The 19360-nt window shown below is 41.7% G+C and overlaps 1 protein-coding gene across 18 annotated transcripts in view; it reads left to right on the top strand.

Moving 5' to 3' along the window:
- Positions 1-19360, top strand: part of GRID1 (glutamate ionotropic receptor delta type subunit 1) — an 845000-nt gene that overhangs the window by 669416 nt on the left and 156224 nt on the right. For all 18 annotated transcript variants that reach the window (XM_045025227.1, XM_045025243.1, XM_045025244.1 and 15 more), the window contains 2 exons: positions 10057-10218; positions 11251-11370. In XM_045025227.1, coding sequence (XP_044881162.1) covers positions 10057-10218; positions 11251-11370 — 282 coding nt within the window. The remainder of the gene's footprint in view (positions 1-10056; positions 10219-11250; positions 11371-19360) is intronic.

A 19360-nucleotide genomic window follows, 5' to 3' on the forward strand; every position in this document is an offset into this window, starting at 1 on the left:
AGTATCAGCCTACTCATCACTGGCAAGGAGGGTTTGGACCTGCTGCCTTGGCCTACCCCTGGCTGCCCTCTGCAACCCCCAGTACCTGTTAGCCCAATGCTAGGCCGCAGCCTCGGGCTTTCCAGGCTGGAGCTCCCTAGCTCTCTGCATTTCCCCAGCCCTGCTTCACTCAGGTACCTTGTGTCTAGCTCCCTGCAGCCAGGCCCTTCTCCTTCTACAAACAGAGGAAGACTGTCTGTCTTCCCCTGGCTTCTCTGCCTTTATAGGGCCAGCTGAGTCTGTTTGGGGTGTGGCCCCAGCTGCAGCCACCTCCCCCAATCAGCCCAGCCTAAAAGCTGCTTTCTCCAGCCACAGCCCCCTCTCAGGGCTGTTTTTACCCCTTCAGGGCAGGAGCGGGGGTCCACCCCCCTGCAGTGTATAAAGTTTGTTACTTGGTACAAGAGAAGGGTTCCCTGTGTATTCCACCTGAAGCTAAACAGAAGCTTCTGTTCATGTGGACAAACATGTTTTAAAAGAAGCAAGATCCCAAATGACTTACAGAATGCATATATGTATGGAGGACTTAAAAAAAAATTTCAGGTGCAAAATGTACATTTCAAAACACAATATTTAGACAAGTTTTCATTCATGAACTGGTAAGTCCTTAGTTCAGAATGTCATGCTTTCCAACTAACAGTTCATGGCATTATTGCTTTTAGATTCCACAGCAATGGGTGTGATATAGATAATGTAGATAGGCCCCCAAAATGCATCATTAAATCTTTGTATTTTATTAGGTATTTGTGGTATCCTCAATTCGTGGCGGTCTTAGCGGGCAAGTGAAAGAGGAACTAAAATTTGATTCCTCCCCCTCCCCCCCGGGATAAGAAAAGTAAAACACTTTTTTTTTGTTTTCCTCTGGAAATTTTCATGATATGAAAGGGAGTTTCTGCAGACAGAAGAATGCCCTACCCCCATCCTGAATAGAAAAAGAGGAAAAATTAGCAGTGTTGCAGAGCTCAGAAAGCCCAAAGGAAACAAGTCTATCACCTTGTTTTCATCCCAGTGTTACTTTTCTTCCAATCCTACATGCTACTCTAATGCTAATTTCTTAATTTCCTATTTCCTCATGCCTGAGACTACAGGAGTAGAGCCATGGGGTATTACTGATTGTTCAGGTAGCTACATGAATTGCCTTTTACGGTACATTTCTGTTTCCAGTGGGTTTTGATAGTTAGCTGCAAATTGAAATTTGTGTGGACACTTGAGGTAACAAGTGTAAACAAGCTTGGTCTGATGGCCTGTCTTCCTCTTCACAGCATCATCTTCCTGGAGTTTGCAGCAAACGTGTGATGTTGCAAATACAATCTATCACATTTGTAGGGGATGGTAGGGAATCATTTTGCTTCTAAGATACAGTGGCTGATGGTGCCATTGAAGGGGATTTAAATTGGCAGTAATATGAAATTACGAATGCCTTGCTTAGATGAAGCAGAAAAGGCCTGTGGGATTCTTGCTGTATGAAAAGGACTGTGATAAAGAAAACAATGGAAATTATATGAGTGAATACAGATAGGTGAGCCAAGACCTGGAATGCTCTTTTGAGATCCCTTTTTCCATAGGAAAATACCTATTTAGATATGACTTCAGGCTCAAGGGTGCATATGATTTGGAAAAGAGGATAAAAAGGTTCTTAGTCTTTTGCATAAAAGCAGCATAAAAAAGAATAGGATACAAATTTATTTATGATAAGCAGCAATGGAAAACAACATGGTTGCTTCAGGAAACATTGTTAGGCAATGTATACAGAACACAGGGACTTTTTTTCATAAAAAATCAGATTTTGGAATTCTTTACATTTTATAGCTCACTGGAAGTAATAACAGAAAAAATTATATTAAGATTCCAGAAAGCTACCCAGAATAGGTATATAGAGGATTAGATGTACGCTATAAAAAATTCTGGCTAATACATCACCAGTGATAAAATGTCTGCAAATTTGTTAAAAATGTTGTTGACAGTGAGAATAAGAGTAGAATTCAGTTTCCTGTTCCACGGATATGGGTTCTGCAGTGCTAATAGAAGTAAAATATAATATAATATACATGTTTTTGTCACTTAAGTAAGCATGTAAGAATGTGACTAAATGGAAGGAGCAGATCTCCTGGTAGAAGGCACCATATTTACATAGTAACATTTCAGAGTAGACTCACGCTGTAAGAGAAACGGAGGACCAGCATTCCAGTGGTTCCTTTTAAAGGACAAGACATGCATGATGATAACCATTCCATTTCATGCTACAACTGTTCTTCAATATTAACAAAGATCCTCAGAATAGTGACAGAAAGAAACTGACAGCATACTATCACCTTCACTTTTGTAGATATTTCTTTTACTGGCACATAACTACCACAATTGCTTCAAAGTAGGAATGAAGCATAGCACTGTGACATCAGTCTGCTTTGACAATGTGGTTGTGGTTCTGTGGGTCAAACTAAAAAGGACGGACCAACTTGGTAACCAAGTAATCAGTGTTCTGCACTTCAATGTAGGAGATCTGGGTTTGATTCCGGGTTGCACAGTCTGGATTAGCCAGAGTTAGGAGTCCTACAGAGACAGTATACTTGGCTCCTGGGCAGAAAGGGATACTTGGTAGCACTCAGGTCTTCACGTACAGCGCTACAGCTTTAGTGCTTCAGGGTATGTCTACACTACGAAATTAGGTCGATTTTATAGAAGTTGATTTTTAGAAATTGATTTTATACAGTCGATTGTGTATGTTCCCACTCAGCACATTAAGTCAGCGGAGTGCGTCCTCACTACCATGGCTAGCATCGACTCACGGAGCAGTACACTGTGGGAAGCTATCCCACAGTTCCTTCAATCTCCGCTGCCCATTGAAATTATGGGTTAAGCTCCCAATGCCTGATGATGCTAAAACATTGTCACAGGTGGTTTTGGGTGCATGTTGTCACTCTCTCATCCCTCCCTCCCTCCCTCCCTCCATGAAAGCAACTGCAGACAATCATTTTGCGCCTTTTTGCCTGGGTTACCCATGCAGACACCATAGCATGGCAAGCATGGAGCCTGCTCAGCTCACCGCTGCTGTTGCAAGCATTGTAAACACCTCACACATTATACTGCAGTATGTGCAGAACCTGGCTAAGAGACGGCAGCATGAGGACATGGACACAGACGTTCCTGAAACCATGGACTGTGGCATCTGGGCGTCTGGGTGAGGAGGATATGCAACTTGGAGAGGAGGGCAGGCGGTTTTACAGTGGATGCAGCGGCGGTCTGTGCTCTTGTTGGCTTTCCTGCAGCTCTACCAGATGCCTGAGCATGTCCATTTGCTCCCCCATTAGCCTCAGCATTGCATCCTGCCTCTTCTCATCGCGGTCAGGTAATGCTTTCCTGGACTCTGCCACTGAATGCCTCCATGCATTCAGCTGTGCCCTATCAGTGCAGGAGGTCTGCATGAGCTTGGAAAACATGTAATCGTGAGTGCATTTTTTTCCACCTTCTAATCTGCGATAACCTCAGGGACAGAGATGATGGGGAGCATAGAAACATTTGCACTTGCGGCGAGCTAAAAAGGGAGAGTAAAATTTAAGATGATACATTTCTGAGAACAAAAGGGAGACTCTTTCACAATGAATCAAGCAATTCACAACAGACAGCACATGTGTTTTAGGTACAAGGTCGCATTTTGCCTTCTATATTGAGCGCCTGCCAGTATGGTGACACATCACCCATGGCTGGGCAACAGAATATGGTTTCCAGGCAGCCATGGTAAGTGAAAGGATAAGCGGGTTTGGCTTCTAACGCCTTGGTAACATGTGGGAATATTTTCAAACAGCAGCACCCTCCTTTCGCATAGCAAGCAATGCTGGTTGGGTTTGCCATTTAAAAGGAGGGGCTGTGGTTTTTGGGTGGATGTGCAGCACATACCTCCCCCCACCACTCCACGTGGCTATTTCGGATGATCCCTTTTAGCCAAGCGCAAACAGCCCAGCACGAATGGGGTCCTTTTACTGTTCCCTTACAAAAATTCCCCTATTTCAACCAGGTGACCATGAATGATATCACTCTCCTGAGGCTAACACAGAAAGATATAGACCAAATGTTGCTTGAATGCAACCAAAACCCAGGACCATTCACTGCCATGCTTTGTGCTGCAATGATTCCCGACTACTTGCTACTGGCTTGGCGTGGTAGTGTCCTACCATGGAGGACGAAATAAGGCAGCCCTCCCCAGAAACCTTCTGCAAAAGTTTTCAGAGTACCTCCAGGAGACTTTCATGGAGACGTCCCTGGAAGATTCCCGCTCCATCCCCAGACACGTTAACAGACTTTTCCAGTAGCTGTACTAGCCACGAATGTATCCCAAGTCTTCAGGGCAAATCAAACAATAAACACTTTTGCTTTTAAACCCTGTACTGTAGTTACAAATGTGCATGCACCAGAGGGGCCTTCTCTGCCTTCGGGGTCGGGGATCCCACCTTGGGATGGTATTGGTTCCAGAGTGATGAAAAGATCCTGGCTGCCGGGGAGAATGAATTCACCACTTGCCTGCTGCGCATTCTCCTCCTCCTTTTCCTTATCCATGAAATCATCCTCTATGTTGCGTGAGACTCTCCCTTTGCAGGTGTCCACAAACAGTGGTGGGGTAGTGGTAGGGTCCCTCCCCAGAATGCCATGCAGCTGATCATAGAAGTGGCATGTATGGGGTTCTGACCCAGAGCCACCATTTACCTCCTTTGTCTTTTGGTAGGCTTGCCTGAGATACTTGAGTTTCACGTGGCACTGCTGTGTGTCCCAGTTGTAGCCTCTGTCCATCATGCCCTGTGCAATTTTGGCATATATATTAGCATTTCTTCATTTTGATTGGAGTGCTGCCTGCACAGATTCTTCTCCCCATATAGCAATCAGATACAGTGTCTCCCGCTCACTCCATGCTGGAGCTCGTTTGTGATTCTGGGGGGACTGCATGGTCATCTGTGCTGTTGAGCTCGCCACGCTTACAAAACAGGAAATGAAATGCAAAAGTTCCTAGGGATTTTCCTGTGTACCTGGCTAGTGCATCGGAGTTGAAAGTGCTGTCCAGAGCGGTCACATTGGAGCACTCTAGGATAACTCCCGGAGGCCAATAACATCACTTTGCGTCTGCACTACCCCAAATTTGACCCAGCAAAGTCAATTTTAGCGCTACTCCCCTTGCCAGGGAGGATCACAGAAATTGATTTTAAGAGCTCTTTAGGTCGATGGTACGCATTCATTATAAAATCGACCTAATGCGGCTAAATTTGACCTAACCCTGTAGTGTAGACTAGGGCTCAGTGAAAACACTACTATGCCGATGGAAGCGCTTCTCTTGTCCGTGTAGTTAATCCACCTCTGCGAGAGGCAGTAGCTCTGTTGATTGGAGAAGCTCTCCCATCGACATAGCACTGCCTACACCAGGGGTTACATCAGTATAACTACATTGCTCAAGGATGTAGATTTTTCAAACCCCCGAGTGACATATTTATGCTGACATACGTCTGTAGTGTAGACGTGGCCTTAGTAATAATTGCTAATTTAGACATAGTATTGTCAGACTCCAAATAGAGTCTTGGCTATAGAGATTAGGGGTGTGCATGGCACACGAGGGATATTAAATTACACATCTGTAATTGTTATTGTTTAATGTTTGTATTTTGGTAGCCCCCAGAGGATAGGGCCCTGTTGTGCTGGCCACTGTAGAGGGGTGAGGGTGGGGAAAGGAGCACAAGTTAAAGTGGGGAAATGGGAGAGAGATGATCCAAAGGACCACACAAGATGGCATTTCTATGGACAGGGCTGTAATTCAGAATCTGATGCAAAGGAAGATACACATTTCTTTCAAGTGGAAGGTGTCTAGTAGGAAGGATCTTCAAAATAATAATTCTCTGAAGTGCATAGTACATTATACATAAGTTTGAATTCTTCCGAAATAGTACAATATATAGAGAAGGAATGCAATGTACACAGAAGATGTGACAGATACAGTATGAATTCTACCCTCAAGCTCTTAACTAGAACTAGAGAAACAATTTTTGAGAGTGAGGCAGTGATTTTCCACAGCTGGAACAGAACCATACAGAACTGAGGAAATACAGTACATTTCCACTCGGTGGCTGACTTTAAAATGAGTTGTCAGGTACAACGTGTGGGTGTAAAATGAACTTCAGTGTAGAACTTAGGGGATCTCTCTCACTTTGGCATGTAAGAAATTGCACTTTCCTTATGCGTGGGAAATCTATTTATAAATGAGCAGGACATTTTTTTGTGGAAACCAGCTCAAAACAGAAGAGGAAGACCATCCTGTTGAATAACAGGATTCGCTTAGTTTCCAAACAGTTTACAAATAAAATAACCATCTACAGTATAAGGAGATACACAGCTGAGCAGAAGCAGCAGATACTTAACCAAACCAGGGGCAGAGTCACTGGGACCATTCTCATTAACTCTTTAAACATTTGCTATTGAAAAAAAAAAAGAAGAAATCTGACAAGGGGCTATTTTTTGTAAGCTATTTTCAAGGAGCATGATAATCAGACAGTAGTAGAAGGGTAAAAATAATGAACATGAATGATGTGTAGCTATTGGGGAAGGGAAAGATTTTATTTAGTGATAGTATAAAATGGAAGAGCTTTTTACCTAAGAAAGTATCGCTCACACGCTGTATGTTTTCAACATTAAAATCCCTTTTCATGATTAATCAGCCCTACTCTTCACTGTATAAATGGGCATCCCTCTTTTTTGCATTTTTCTTTTCTTTACCACATAAGAGAGATCTTTTTTAAAATGTATGGATAGGCCTTTTTGATACTGTTCAGCTGTGTGCCTGTTTAATTCACATCTGATTTAGTCCTGGATTTTGTAGAAATATTAGTTCATTATGAAAATACCATGTTGTCTGCAGTGATAGGATATGTTAATTAAATATACGGCTAATTAAGATTATCATTTATATAGAGATATGTACTTCATGGGAATTAGAGAAGGCAATAACATCTACTGGCATATCAGAAGTATATCCACTTTTTAGGGAGTATCTGCTTATATTTTAACACTTTTATTTTAAATTATTTTGTTTACTGTTATTCTGGCTATTGCAAAATAGCTCTGTCAAATAGGGAGGTTTTCAGCCCTCCTCAAGCTGATCTGATTCTGGATTGTTTCATCTCTTCTGGCCTCCTATATTAGGGAACCTGATCCATTTATTGTTTTGAAGATCATAGAATCGTAGGACTGGAAGGGACCTCAAGAGATACAGATGTGTACTCCTCATCTCAAAAAAGATATTCTAGCACTAGAAAAGGTTCAGAGAAGGGCAACTAAAATGATTAGGGGTTTGGAACGAGTCCCATATGAGGCGAGATTAAAGAGGCTAGGACTTTTCAGCTTGGAAAAGAGGAGACTAAGGGGGGATATGATAGAGGTATATAAAGTCATGAGTGGTTTGGAGAAAGTGAATAAGGAAAAGTTATTTACGTGTTTCCATAATATAAGAACTAGGGGCCATCAAATGAAATTAATTGGCAGCAGGTTTAAAACAAATAAAAGGAAGTTCTTCTTCACACAGTGCACAGTCAAGCAGTGGAACTCCTTGCCTGAGGAGGTTGTGAAGACTAGGACTATAATAGGGTTTAAAAGAGAACTGGATAAATTCATGGAGGTTAAGTCCATTAATGGCTATTAGCCAGGATGGGTAAGGAATGGTGTCCCTAGCCTCCGTTTGTGAGAGGGTGGAAATGGATGGCAGGAGAGAGATCACTTGATCATTACCTGTTAGGTTCATTCCCTCTGGGGCACCTGGCATTGGCCACTGCCAGTAGAGAGGATACTGGGCTGGATGGACCTTTGGTCTGATCAGTATGGCCATTCTTATGTTCATATGAGGTCTTCTACTTCAGTCTCCTGCACTCAAGGCAGGGCTAAGTATTGTCTAGATGAGGGGTGGGCAAACTTTTTGGCCTGAGGGCCTCATTGGGGTTCCAAAACTGTATGGAGGGCCGGGTAGGGAAGGCTGTGCCTCCCCAAACCCTAACCCTATCCGCCTCATCCCACTTCCTGCCCCCTGACTGTCCCCCTCAGAACTCCCGACCCATCCAACCACCCCCCTACTCCTTGTCCCCTGACTACCCCCTCCTGGGACCCCCTGCCCCTAACCGCCCCCTTGGGATCCCACCCCTTATCCAATCCCCCCTACTCCCTGACTGCCCCGCAACTTGACAGACTCCCTGGAACTCCATCCCCTATCCAACCTCCCCCCCCAAAGACCCTTTCAGAGTGTGGACCTGCGAACATGGGCGGAGGACTCAAGAGGAGCAGGGGCAGCCTCGCAGCCTGAGAGACGCTGCGGTTTTGCCTTCAAAGCACCGCTTCTCTCCGGCCGGCTGTGCGGCTGCCTGATGCTCCTCCTGAGTCCTCCGGCCGCATTCGCCGTGCTCCCGCCACCCACACCACCCGCCTGCTCCCTTGAGACTGCAGGTGAGCCTCTCTTCCTGCTCTCCCCTGCCTCTGCAGTGCAGCCCCCTCCTGCGCTGGCGGCATGTCGCACTGAGGCTGTGCGGGAGGGGGGACCCTCCTCAGCTGGGAGTTCAAGGGTCCAGCAGGACGGTCCTGCAGGCCGGATGTGGCCCGTGGGCTGTAGTTTGCCCACCTCTTATCTAGCCTAGCTCTGACAGATTAAGCCCTTACACTGGCCTCAGAAGTCGATTGGGAACTAGTAAAACTGGAGCACAGGCCTGATGTGCTCATAGTGGCCTGAACTTTGGAGGAAGTGGGCAGCTACCTGGTGTGCATTTCACTGTTTCCATGTTTCAGATACAGTGAATTACAGAAATTAAATCTGGAGTTGATAAATGCGTGGATCTTGTGGCCAGGTCTTTGTCCACCATAAAGGGGTGATATTCCTTCATGAGCTGCAGGGGAAAGACACTTTTCATTGCTGATGCTACCTGATCATCCCAGCTCAGTGAGGAATCAAACAAGATCACTGAGGCTTTGCACAATTTTGACGAATGGGGGCTGTATACTGTCAGTGGAAGACATGGCACAGTGTCTAGCTATTTTTTCAACCTGTATCACTTCAGTCTTGCCTGGGTTGAGTTTGAGCCAGCTGCTGTATGTCAAGAAGGTATATGCTGTATGTCTTGTAGTCATTATGACATCTTAGTAATGATAATGGTTATATCGGTGGAGAATGATGTACTCATTTGGCTGTTATAAGCATATAATTGGTAGTGGAACCACTGTCATCTCACTGTCTCTTCAAATATTCTCATATAAAAAAGAAGGGATATTAAAGACCCTGCAAGAAAGAGGACCAGGAGCAGTTACCCATCACCACTCTCAGGGTTATGCTAGAGCAGGGGTAGGCAACCTATGGCACGCGTGCGAGCTGATTTTCAGTGGCACTCACACTGCCTAGGTCCTGGCCACTGGTCCGGGGGGCTCTGCATTTTAATTTAATTTTAAATGAAGCTTCTTAAACATTTTGAAAACCTTATTTACTTTATATACAACAATAGTTTAGTTATATTATAGACTTATAGAAAGAGACCTTCTAAAAATGTTAAAATGTATGACTGGCACGCGAAACCTTAAATTAGAGTGAATAAATGAAGACTCGGCACAGCACTTCTGAAAGGTTGTCGACCCCTGTGCTAGAGAGAAATGATTGGTGTCATAGTAATGCTGCTCTATCTACTCCATTTATGCCTGGTAGGTTTATTAGCAGTACCTTGTACTCTACTGTGTAAAAAGCTGCAGAGAGGTCTGGTAGAGTGAGCATAGAAGATGACAGGGTAATTCCATTCACTCCTTGGTCTCCCTGACAAAATGACTGTCAAGGTACCAATGAGTGACTATTTTACTGATGCGGCTATAATCACTCCCAACCTAGTGTATTTGAACTGGTGCACTTTAAGTGAAAAGCTCCATATTAATCTTTACAAGTCCTCCTGTGTTTTATTTTTAAAGTTTTTTTTTCTTTTGAGGAGATATTCAAGACTACAATCTCTGTTTTACTCTTTGCATTGTTTGCAGGTTTCTAACCTCTATCTATATGACAGCGTGCTCATGTTGGCCAATGCCTTCCATAGAAAGCTGGAGGACAGGAAATGGCACAGCATGGCAAGCTTGAACTGCATGAGGAAATCCACCAAACCTTGGAATGGAGGTCGATCCATGTTGGAGACTATTAAGAAGGTAAGAGTGGACAAGGTTGGAAGCCCAATATGCAATAAAAAGTACAAAAGAACCAAAGTGCTCTGATTTTTCTTTCAGATGAACTTCTCAAAAATGATTTAACCTTGATTTTAAGTTGTTATTAATGAAACTGTGTGGTCATGAAGGTGTGTCCTCTACAACTGGTGATGTCATGGCTATGTTTTGTGTAAGTCACATAATGATGAATAGTCATATAGCTTTATGCATTTCACCAAATGGATGAAACCTTAAGTAGTTGTCAGAGTAGACCATGAATAAGATGTACATTCCTTACCAAAGCTGCTAACATGGTTGGCTTTTAGGAAACAAGAGGAAAAATGGTGCATTGTATCTTGATTCTTATTTCACACTACTGTAAATCTGGAGTAAATACTTAGCTCAATTCATATGCACTCTTTTTCACTCTGCCCTGGACACACACCCCTTTCTGACAGAATGTTCATTGAAACAGCATGTGTTGGTGAAATTTCATTTTGGTGAAAATGTTCCAACCAACTCTAATGACACCACTGTTTCATTGACAATTTAAAGCAAGGTTAAATAATTTTTTAGTTACACCACTGTTAAACTGGCATGAGCTTTGTTCACTGAAGTTTTAATAACATTGAAAATACATTGTTGTCAGCCTGACTCGGTAGCTCTTTTTTTCTGAGCCAGAAAGTGTTGGCTTTGTGTTGCACACCAGAATCTAGGCAAACTCAATCATGTTACAAGTGTTATAGTTTCAGATTCAGCTAAGGTTCTGTCTGCTTTTCACTGGTGGCTGTCCTTGTATACGTTAAAGATCCCAAGACATGGTTCAAAATGAACAGTAGATGTGTCTTGGCTAACAGTCTCTTTCTCAGTAAGGCAGTATATTTTGTCTAAGGCTATGTGTGAGCTATTGCAGAGCATATCAAGCCTGCCACATTAATTTAATTGCAAGCATTTGCAAGGCATGTTAGGATACCTGGAGCATGAAAGGTGCTTTATAAAAATTGTATTCTAATATCTTTAACGTTGTTTCCTTAGGGCCATATAACTGGGCTCACTGGCGTTATGGAATTTAGAGAAGACGGCTCCAATCCCTATGTCCAATTTGAAATACTGGGCACCAGCTATAGTGAAACATTTGGCAAAGATGTGCGGAGGGTAAAGATTCAATTTTTTTCCCCCTGAAAAAGAGTGAGATCCTGCTTATGTGGGGAAAAATGCTATCCTTTTAGAAAGAATGGAAGAAGTGCTTTTGCTCACAGTACAAAAGTCACTTATTACAGAAATAATATATTCTAATTTCTCATACACTTAAATCTTGAAAGATAACACTTTTATACCATCAGGAGGGAGGCCTGCAAATTGTTCTCAAATGTGCAGTATTCCTTAATATATTCTATACTGATGCGATGAGCATAATAGTGAAGACTTTCTGGTGAATTATAATATAATTGGCATAACTGAGACTTGTCCTAATCAGGAAACTAACTGGGATATTAAATTACCAGAACATATAAAGTCTTTTGAAAGTACAGTCTCTGTAAGAATCTGGAATACTGGAGTAGGTATAGTAATGTGAAAGGAGGATGTTCTATTTGAAGACAGAAATGACATATCAAAACTGGCTAGTGGAGCAGACACAGTTTGGAATGAGATGGGAGATAGGACTGGTAAAAATGATCATTAATATATGTTGCCATAAGATGAGACAGTTCATACAGATGGAGGACTGTAAATTAAGGCTAGCACATGAATAGGAAGAGCTGATTTGCTTTGGTTTTGACTGGAACAGAAGCTGAAAAATGCCCACATAATAGATATACAAAGGGGCTTCCATTAAAATATTATTTTTAAATAATTCATATTACATTGGCATTTCTTATACTATGCAGAGCAGACCTGGGAGATTAACTGATTTTTTTTTCAGTTGGGACAACCAAAAATCAGAAAAAATATTTGGTTCAGTTAAAAAAATATTTGGAAATTGTCAACAAACAGGGAAAGTCTGTTTTGGGCCAGCAAACTGGCTGTGAGCATGTCCCCCTTTATTACCTTTAGCCCAGTGGCTAAAACACATGCCTGGGAAGTGGAAATCCAGGTTTGAATCCCCACTCTGCAGTAAGGATTTGAACTCAGATCTCCCTTGTCCCAGATAAGTAGCCCAATCACCACACTATGGGTTATTTGGGGTGGGCTTCTCTCAATCTCTCCTGATGGAATTCTTCCACCTTGCCAAAGAGAGGACTAAGAATGAAATTAAGACAGTAGCCTGGGAGGTAGGAGATGTGGATTCAAATTCCTCTTCTGAATCAGGCAGATTGAACATTACAAGGTGATAAAGAGGACAGATGTATGCATATGGTTTGCTGGCCTGGGAAAAGTTTTTCCCCACCAGAATCAATCAGATCAAATTTGCAAATAGTTTCAGTCAATCCAAAACAGCACTTTTTGGTGAATAAACTATTTGTCTGAACAGGGGCGGCTCTAGGATTTGTGCCGCCCCAAGCAGGGCGGCACGGCACTGGGGGCCTCTGGCGGTCGCAGGTCCCGCGGCTCCGGTGGACCTCCCGCAGGCACGCCTGCGGATGCTCCACTGAAGCCGCGGGACCAGCGGACCCTCCGCAGGCACGTCTGCAGGAGGTCCACCGGAGCCGCCTGCCGCCCTCCCGCGGGACGCCACCCCAAGCTCGCGCTTGGCGCGCTGGGGTCTGGAGCCAGCCCTGTGTCTGAAAAAGCAGAAGTGAATAAAGAGACAGAATTTCATATTGGCTCAAAGTCTGCAAAATTTCAGTTTTTTATTTGTCTGTTTGTTTTTACTAATCCAAATTTCATCTCCCTGAATTCCTCTAATGGACAAATGAATAAAGGTACACATCTACAGTCTTACTTAAAAAATATTAATGCTTCTTTGAAACAGAAATGGCCAGAAGTTGTCTGAAGTTTGTCTGGCTCAGCAATAACATTTTGTGTTTATCCATCCAGATTTTCAAACATTCTCCTCTAATTTTGGATGCCCAATTTTTGAGATACCTTAAAGAAGTCTGATTTTCAGAAAGTCAGTAGGGCTTTGCAGAGGGCACCTATGTCCTGAAATGGTCATTAAACAATAACAGAAAAAAAATCATTTCTATTTATATGGCTCCAGGATTAGATATTATTAAACTTCTTGCTTTGCCAGAAACTGTCTCTGAAGAATTTAGATCAGGGTATGAACCCTCTCTGTATTCAAGTGGGTAGGAAAAGGTTACCTTTCTGTCCACTTTACTGCATGTTCCACAGTTGTTCTGCTTTAAAGAAGGAATACTCTCCAAGTCTCCAGCTGTCTTCCTTTTGAAATCATTCTATTTCGCTAATGGAAAATTAAGGTCACTTTGGGAGGCAAAAATGGCTGTTGAGCAGAGCACAAAACTGGGTTAGGAGACCTAGGTTCCATTACTGTCTCCACTACAGATTTCTTCAGTGACCTTGAGCAAGTCACTTAATTTTATGCCTCAGCTTCTCTCTCTGTAAAGCTGGTATCACAATGCTTACCCCAGTTGAGAATAACTTTCAGATCTTTGGATGGAAATCACTGCATAGGTGTAAATGATTATTTTTATTATTATTTATACCAGTTTCTGCCAGCATACATGCAAGAGTTCCTACAATAAATTGGAGCAGAACAAACTGGCTTAACTCAGGTGAAATCCATGCACCCTTAAAATGACCAGATAAGGTTATTCAGAAGTGACTCTAAGACAAGAAAGTAAATATTATCTGACTAATTGGACTGGGGAAAGATGATGATGTACAAATAGGATACAACAAGGCTTCATATTTGATCTCCTGATTTGTTTATATGAAAGATTTCCAAGTTCATAATTGATATTAAAGTGAGAGGATCACGTAAAACAGTTAGATGGAGGAGGGCTTAAGTCTACTCAGACACCTTGGTTGTTAATGAACAATGGTATCCAGTGCAAAGAATGTAAGAAGATATATTTCTGAAAGAGAGGAACTATGTGGAGAGCTGCTTATTGCAACATACTGCTTTGAGCAGGAAAAGATTCTGAAAACATGTATTTACCTTTTAGTTTAATGTTTGGAAATAGTAAAGAAAGAGTATCTGACTGGAAATCCTTGGAAAGAGGTGATATTTTTCACAGCATAAGTACTGTAGTATCTGCATGAGTCTGTTATTTTGATTCTTTCTCCCTCTTATTTATTTATTTATCTATTTATTTATTATTCTTATTCTTATGTGACATCTCTATTACTGGAGGTTTGCAACCATGGTAGCCCATTCTGTACACTCTTCTGCTAATCGTTTTGTGGATGAATATTCCTTTTGATCCACCCAGGATACCACATTGTCCATCCAAGATCTTCTTTTTCTACCTCATGTTTTTCTGCTATCAACTTTTCCTTCAGGTGCTCCTAAACATGCATCACCCACTGAATTTGTTAAAATGTGCCTTGCAAATCAAATCTTTCCTTTTGTAAGGTCTCTGACAAGTTTTTGCTGAGTTTCAGTTATCAATATCTTCCAAAATTTTTCATTGGCTACTCTGTCTATTCATTCTATTTTCAGAATTCTTCTGTAACACCATAAGTTGAAGAATTGCAGCTTCTTTATTATCAAATGTTGGAATGTCCATGTTTCATAGCAGTAATTTTAACGCAGATCCGATGTAAGTTTTAAAAGAATCAGAATTTAGCCTTCAAATTTATGTCCTTGCTCATCAGATTTTTATTCTTCCAGAATGTCTCTTTCACTCTTGCTATTCTGGTGCTGTCTTCATTATCTAGTCTTCCGTCTTCTGTAATAATGCTTCTGAAGTAGAAATAATTTCTCATTTATTGAATGGCCGTGTCATTCACTGGAATCTTGCATGTTTTCCCAGGTACCTTGAATAACACAATAATTTTTGTTTTGTCCACATTTCACTTAAGATCATATTCTTTAACATATTCACATAAAATCTCCACTAACTTCATCAGACCTTCTTTTCAATCTGCATAGTGAATGTGATTCATCCATTTTCCTTTTATCTTAATATCTTCTTCTGTTTCTTCGATTAATTTAATCAAACACTTGCTGTAAAAGTTGAATAAAGTTGGTGACATTATACAACTTTGTCTCACTCCTCTCTTGAGCTCTATTAGATTTTCATATTCATCTCCCACTTCTCTATTATTGCAGCAAAAATCTGTTACAGTTCAAAAATATTTTCAATGGCTTGAAAATTCAAGCTCTTCTCCTTTTAAATTACTTGAGTGAGAGGCCAATTCTGGTTGATCTTCAGCTGTCTGCATATAACTATGGGGTGTCACCCTTTTGGAGAGGTATGGAGGGTCCCCTCTCCATAGATCTTCATCCCATATGAAGTGACACTCAGCTTCTTCTGCGGCCCTGTTCTTCTCCTGGGCCTGGACCCCACAGAGAGCCCTCAGAAGGGGTGACAGGACACACATAGACTGTTCCATCCTAGTGGGGAAGTCAGTAAAAAGTTAATGAAGCATGAGTCTGCACTATGGCTGCCACTTTATATTGGGCCCTTGCTACTTAGTCTTCTAGGGGCAGCTTTCAGCTAGGGATTCCCTGGGAGAATGGCTGAGATGGACTCATGGGAAAAGAACATAAGGTCAATCAGCCCTGGCAGGAAGACATAAAACCTTTTTGTAGATGGACCTAAGCTCCTATGGGCTGCCCTGGGACCTGTGGCTTTTGCAGACAAAATAGTTCCACAGCGATGGTGAAGGTAAAATTCTCACCTTGCCCCCACACAAAGAATCATAGGACTGGAAGGGATCTCGAGAGGTCATCTAGTCCAGTCCCCTGCACTAATAGCAGGGCTACGTATTATCTAGACCAACCCTGAGAGGTGTTTATCTAACCTGCTCTTAAAAATCTCCAATGACAGAGATTCCACAACCTCCTTGGGCAATTTATTCCTGTGCTTAGCCACCTTGACAGGAAGTTTTTCCTAATGTCCAACCTAAACTACCCTTACTGCAATGCAAGTCCCTTGGTTATTGTCCTAGCCTCAGACGTTAAAGAGAACAATTTTTCTCTCTCCTTCTTGTAACAACCTTTTATGTACTTGTAAACTGTTATCATGTTTCCCCTCAGTCTTCTCTTCTCCAGACTAAACAAAACCCAATTTTTCAATCTTCCCTCACAGGTCATGTTTTCTAGACCTTTAATCATTTTTATCGCTCTTCTCTGGATTGTCTCCAATTTGTCCACATCCTTCCTGAAATATGGCGCCCAGAACTGGATACAATACTCCAGTTGAGATCTAATCAGCACGGGGTAAAGCGGAAGAATTACTTCTCGTGTCTTGCTTACAACACTCCTGCTGATACATCCCAGAAGGATGTTTGCTTTTTTTGCAACAGTGTTACACTATTGATTCATATTTAGCTTGTGATCCACTATGACCCCCAGATCCCTTCCACCATACTCCTTCCTAGGCAGTCATTTCACATTTTGTATGTGTGCAACTAATTGTTTCTTCCTAAGTGGAGTACTTTGCATTTGTCCTTATTGAATTTCATCCTATTTACTCCAGACCATTTCTCCAGTTTGTCCAGATAATTTTGAATTTTGATGCTATCCTCCAAAGCACTTGCAACCCCTCTCAGCTTGGTATCATCTGGAAACTTCAGAAATGTATAGTACGGGGTAGGCAACCTATGGCACGCGTGCCGAAGGCGGCACACGAGCTGATTTTCAGTGGCACTCACACTGCCCAGCTCCTGGCCACTGGTCTGGGGACCTCTGCATTTTAATTTAATTTTAAATTAAGCTTCTTAAACATTTTAAAAACCTTATTTACTTTACATACAACAATAGCTTAGTTATATATTATAGACTTATAGAAAGAGACCTTCTAAAAACATTAAAATGTATTACTGGCACACAAAGCCTTAAATTAGAGTGAATAAATGAAGACTTGGCACACCTCTTCTGAAAGGTTGCCGATCCCTGGTATAGTAGAACCTCTGACTATAAATACCTCGGGAATGAAGGTTGTTCGTAACTCTGAAATGCTCGTAACTCTGTACAAAAAGTTATGGTTGTTCAGTTTACATCTGAACATTGACTTAATATAGCTTTGAAACTTTACTATGCAGAAGAAAAATGCTGTTTTCCCTTAATTTTTTTAGTAGTTTACGTTTAACACAGTACTGTACTGTATTTGCTTTCCCCCCCGCCCTGGTCTGTTGCCGCCTGATTGTGTACATCTGGTTCCAAATGAGGTGTGATTGACTGGTTAGTTCGTAACTCTGGTGTTCATAACTCTTAGGTTCTACTGTACTCCGCCATAAAAATGAACTATTTCAGGAAACATGGAGTCAAGGAATCCTCACAGTTTTCTCCTTCCTTGCCCAATGTCCACCCTCATGGATATTTTTATGGGGATGGAGGATACAAGCCTACGTGACTTACGTGGCATGATATCTCGATTTTCCTCTAGATTTGCCAGACTGGAATGACAGGAAATTCTCTGTTTCTTTTTGCCAAAACAATAAATAAAAACTCCCCAGTTTAATCTTATGAAGAAGTGGATATTTTGATTGATACATATTTAATAATCATTCCCGTAAACCCTGTGTATAAGGCACTAGTACCTTTAGCTTTAGTACCATACTCAGTACAGCTTCCCCTGCTTTAGATGGTAATCAATTGGGTCTTTCCTATTTCCTGTACATCCTAAAGGAAGACTGAGAACATGGGACATGTTTCACTGGGAAAGAGGAGGCTGTGATGACCTCATGAATGCATTTTAGAACTTAAGGTTGAGATTTTCAATGGAGCCTAAGTAAGTTAGGCTCCCAATTCCCACTGGATTTCAATGGGATGTAAGTCCCTAATTCCTTTATACTTGTTTTAAAACCCCAGCCTGAAAGTTTTACCACATCCAAAGGAAAATTGGCTTGATATGAGTTGAAAGAGGAAAGCAAATGCAACTTTAGGTTAAAGGATCATCATATAAAAAGTAAGAAATGGCCAAATCAATCAAAAAGTGAAAATTATAGCCACTGAAGCAAGGTGTGTCTATGAGCAGAACCTCTGCTGATGAGTTTTTAAAGCAAGGGAAATTTGAGCAGGAGAGAAATGTGGATGCAGAGAAAAGTGGTAAATGAGATAAATTGGCATGCAGAATTCAGGTAGACCCTAAGGAGCAGCTGGAATGAGTTTAGTAGCCTTTTTTCTTCATATTCTTCATGTGTTTTGATGTTACAATTATAGCTGGCAACAGTACTTGTAGGAGAAATATTCTCCACACCCCCTACCTCCATTTTTTAAAGGTACCTTTCAGGATGGCTGGTTTGAACTTAACACCAAAGTTAGCTGTTATTACACTCTGTTACTTGAACCTCACACACTAACTTTCTTATTCTGAGCTCAGAGACACTCATTTACAAGACCGTTTTCCCCCCCTTTACAAATGTATTTTTCTTCTCTTTGCTTATTCAGCATCAATATTTTTTATATTTTTAACAGTGCTGTATTAAAACCAGTATTCTGTTTGTCCCTGCCAGCAGGTATATGGGATCTTGGGGAGCAATTACCACATGGGTGGGGTGCAAAATAAACTTTATTAAGCAAATGCAAAAACAGGGAAAATTCAATAGTGAGGGGTATGGGGGTTGTTAAGGTAGACAATTGGGGAGGGGTTTCTTTTTGGTGAACAGTAAGGGGGTTTCACTAGTGGGGTACAACACAGTAGGATACAATACAGTGGGTAACCAATTAACACTGAGGTATAAATGTAACAGGTAGCTAGCGATTTCTATGTAAAAAGGTGTGTCACAGCAGCATATAACCAACTAACAGTTATGGATAAAATGTGTTAAATAACAAACAATTTTAGGTGTCACAGTGGTGTAAATGTAGAATGTGAGGGGTATCAGAGAGGAAGAAAGTAACCAATGGGGTTTTATGCTAGAGACTTAAACTTAGTGAGACAGAACAAACAGGCTGCAAGCTTAAGCAGCAGAGAGAGTGTAACAAGGTAAAAAGACACAGAGAAGCTGCGGGGGGTGTTTGCAGTGGGAAGACAGACAATTACAATTATACAGAACACAGCAAAATCTTATCTATGATCTAACTTAACCAAGACTACACAAATTAAAACACAACACAATGCAACAATTC

This window comes from Mauremys mutica, chromosome 7 (assembly GCF_020497125.1).
Source record: "Mauremys mutica isolate MM-2020 ecotype Southern chromosome 7, ASM2049712v1, whole genome shotgun sequence".
Lineage (NCBI taxonomy): Eukaryota > Metazoa > Chordata > Testudines > Geoemydidae > Mauremys > Mauremys mutica.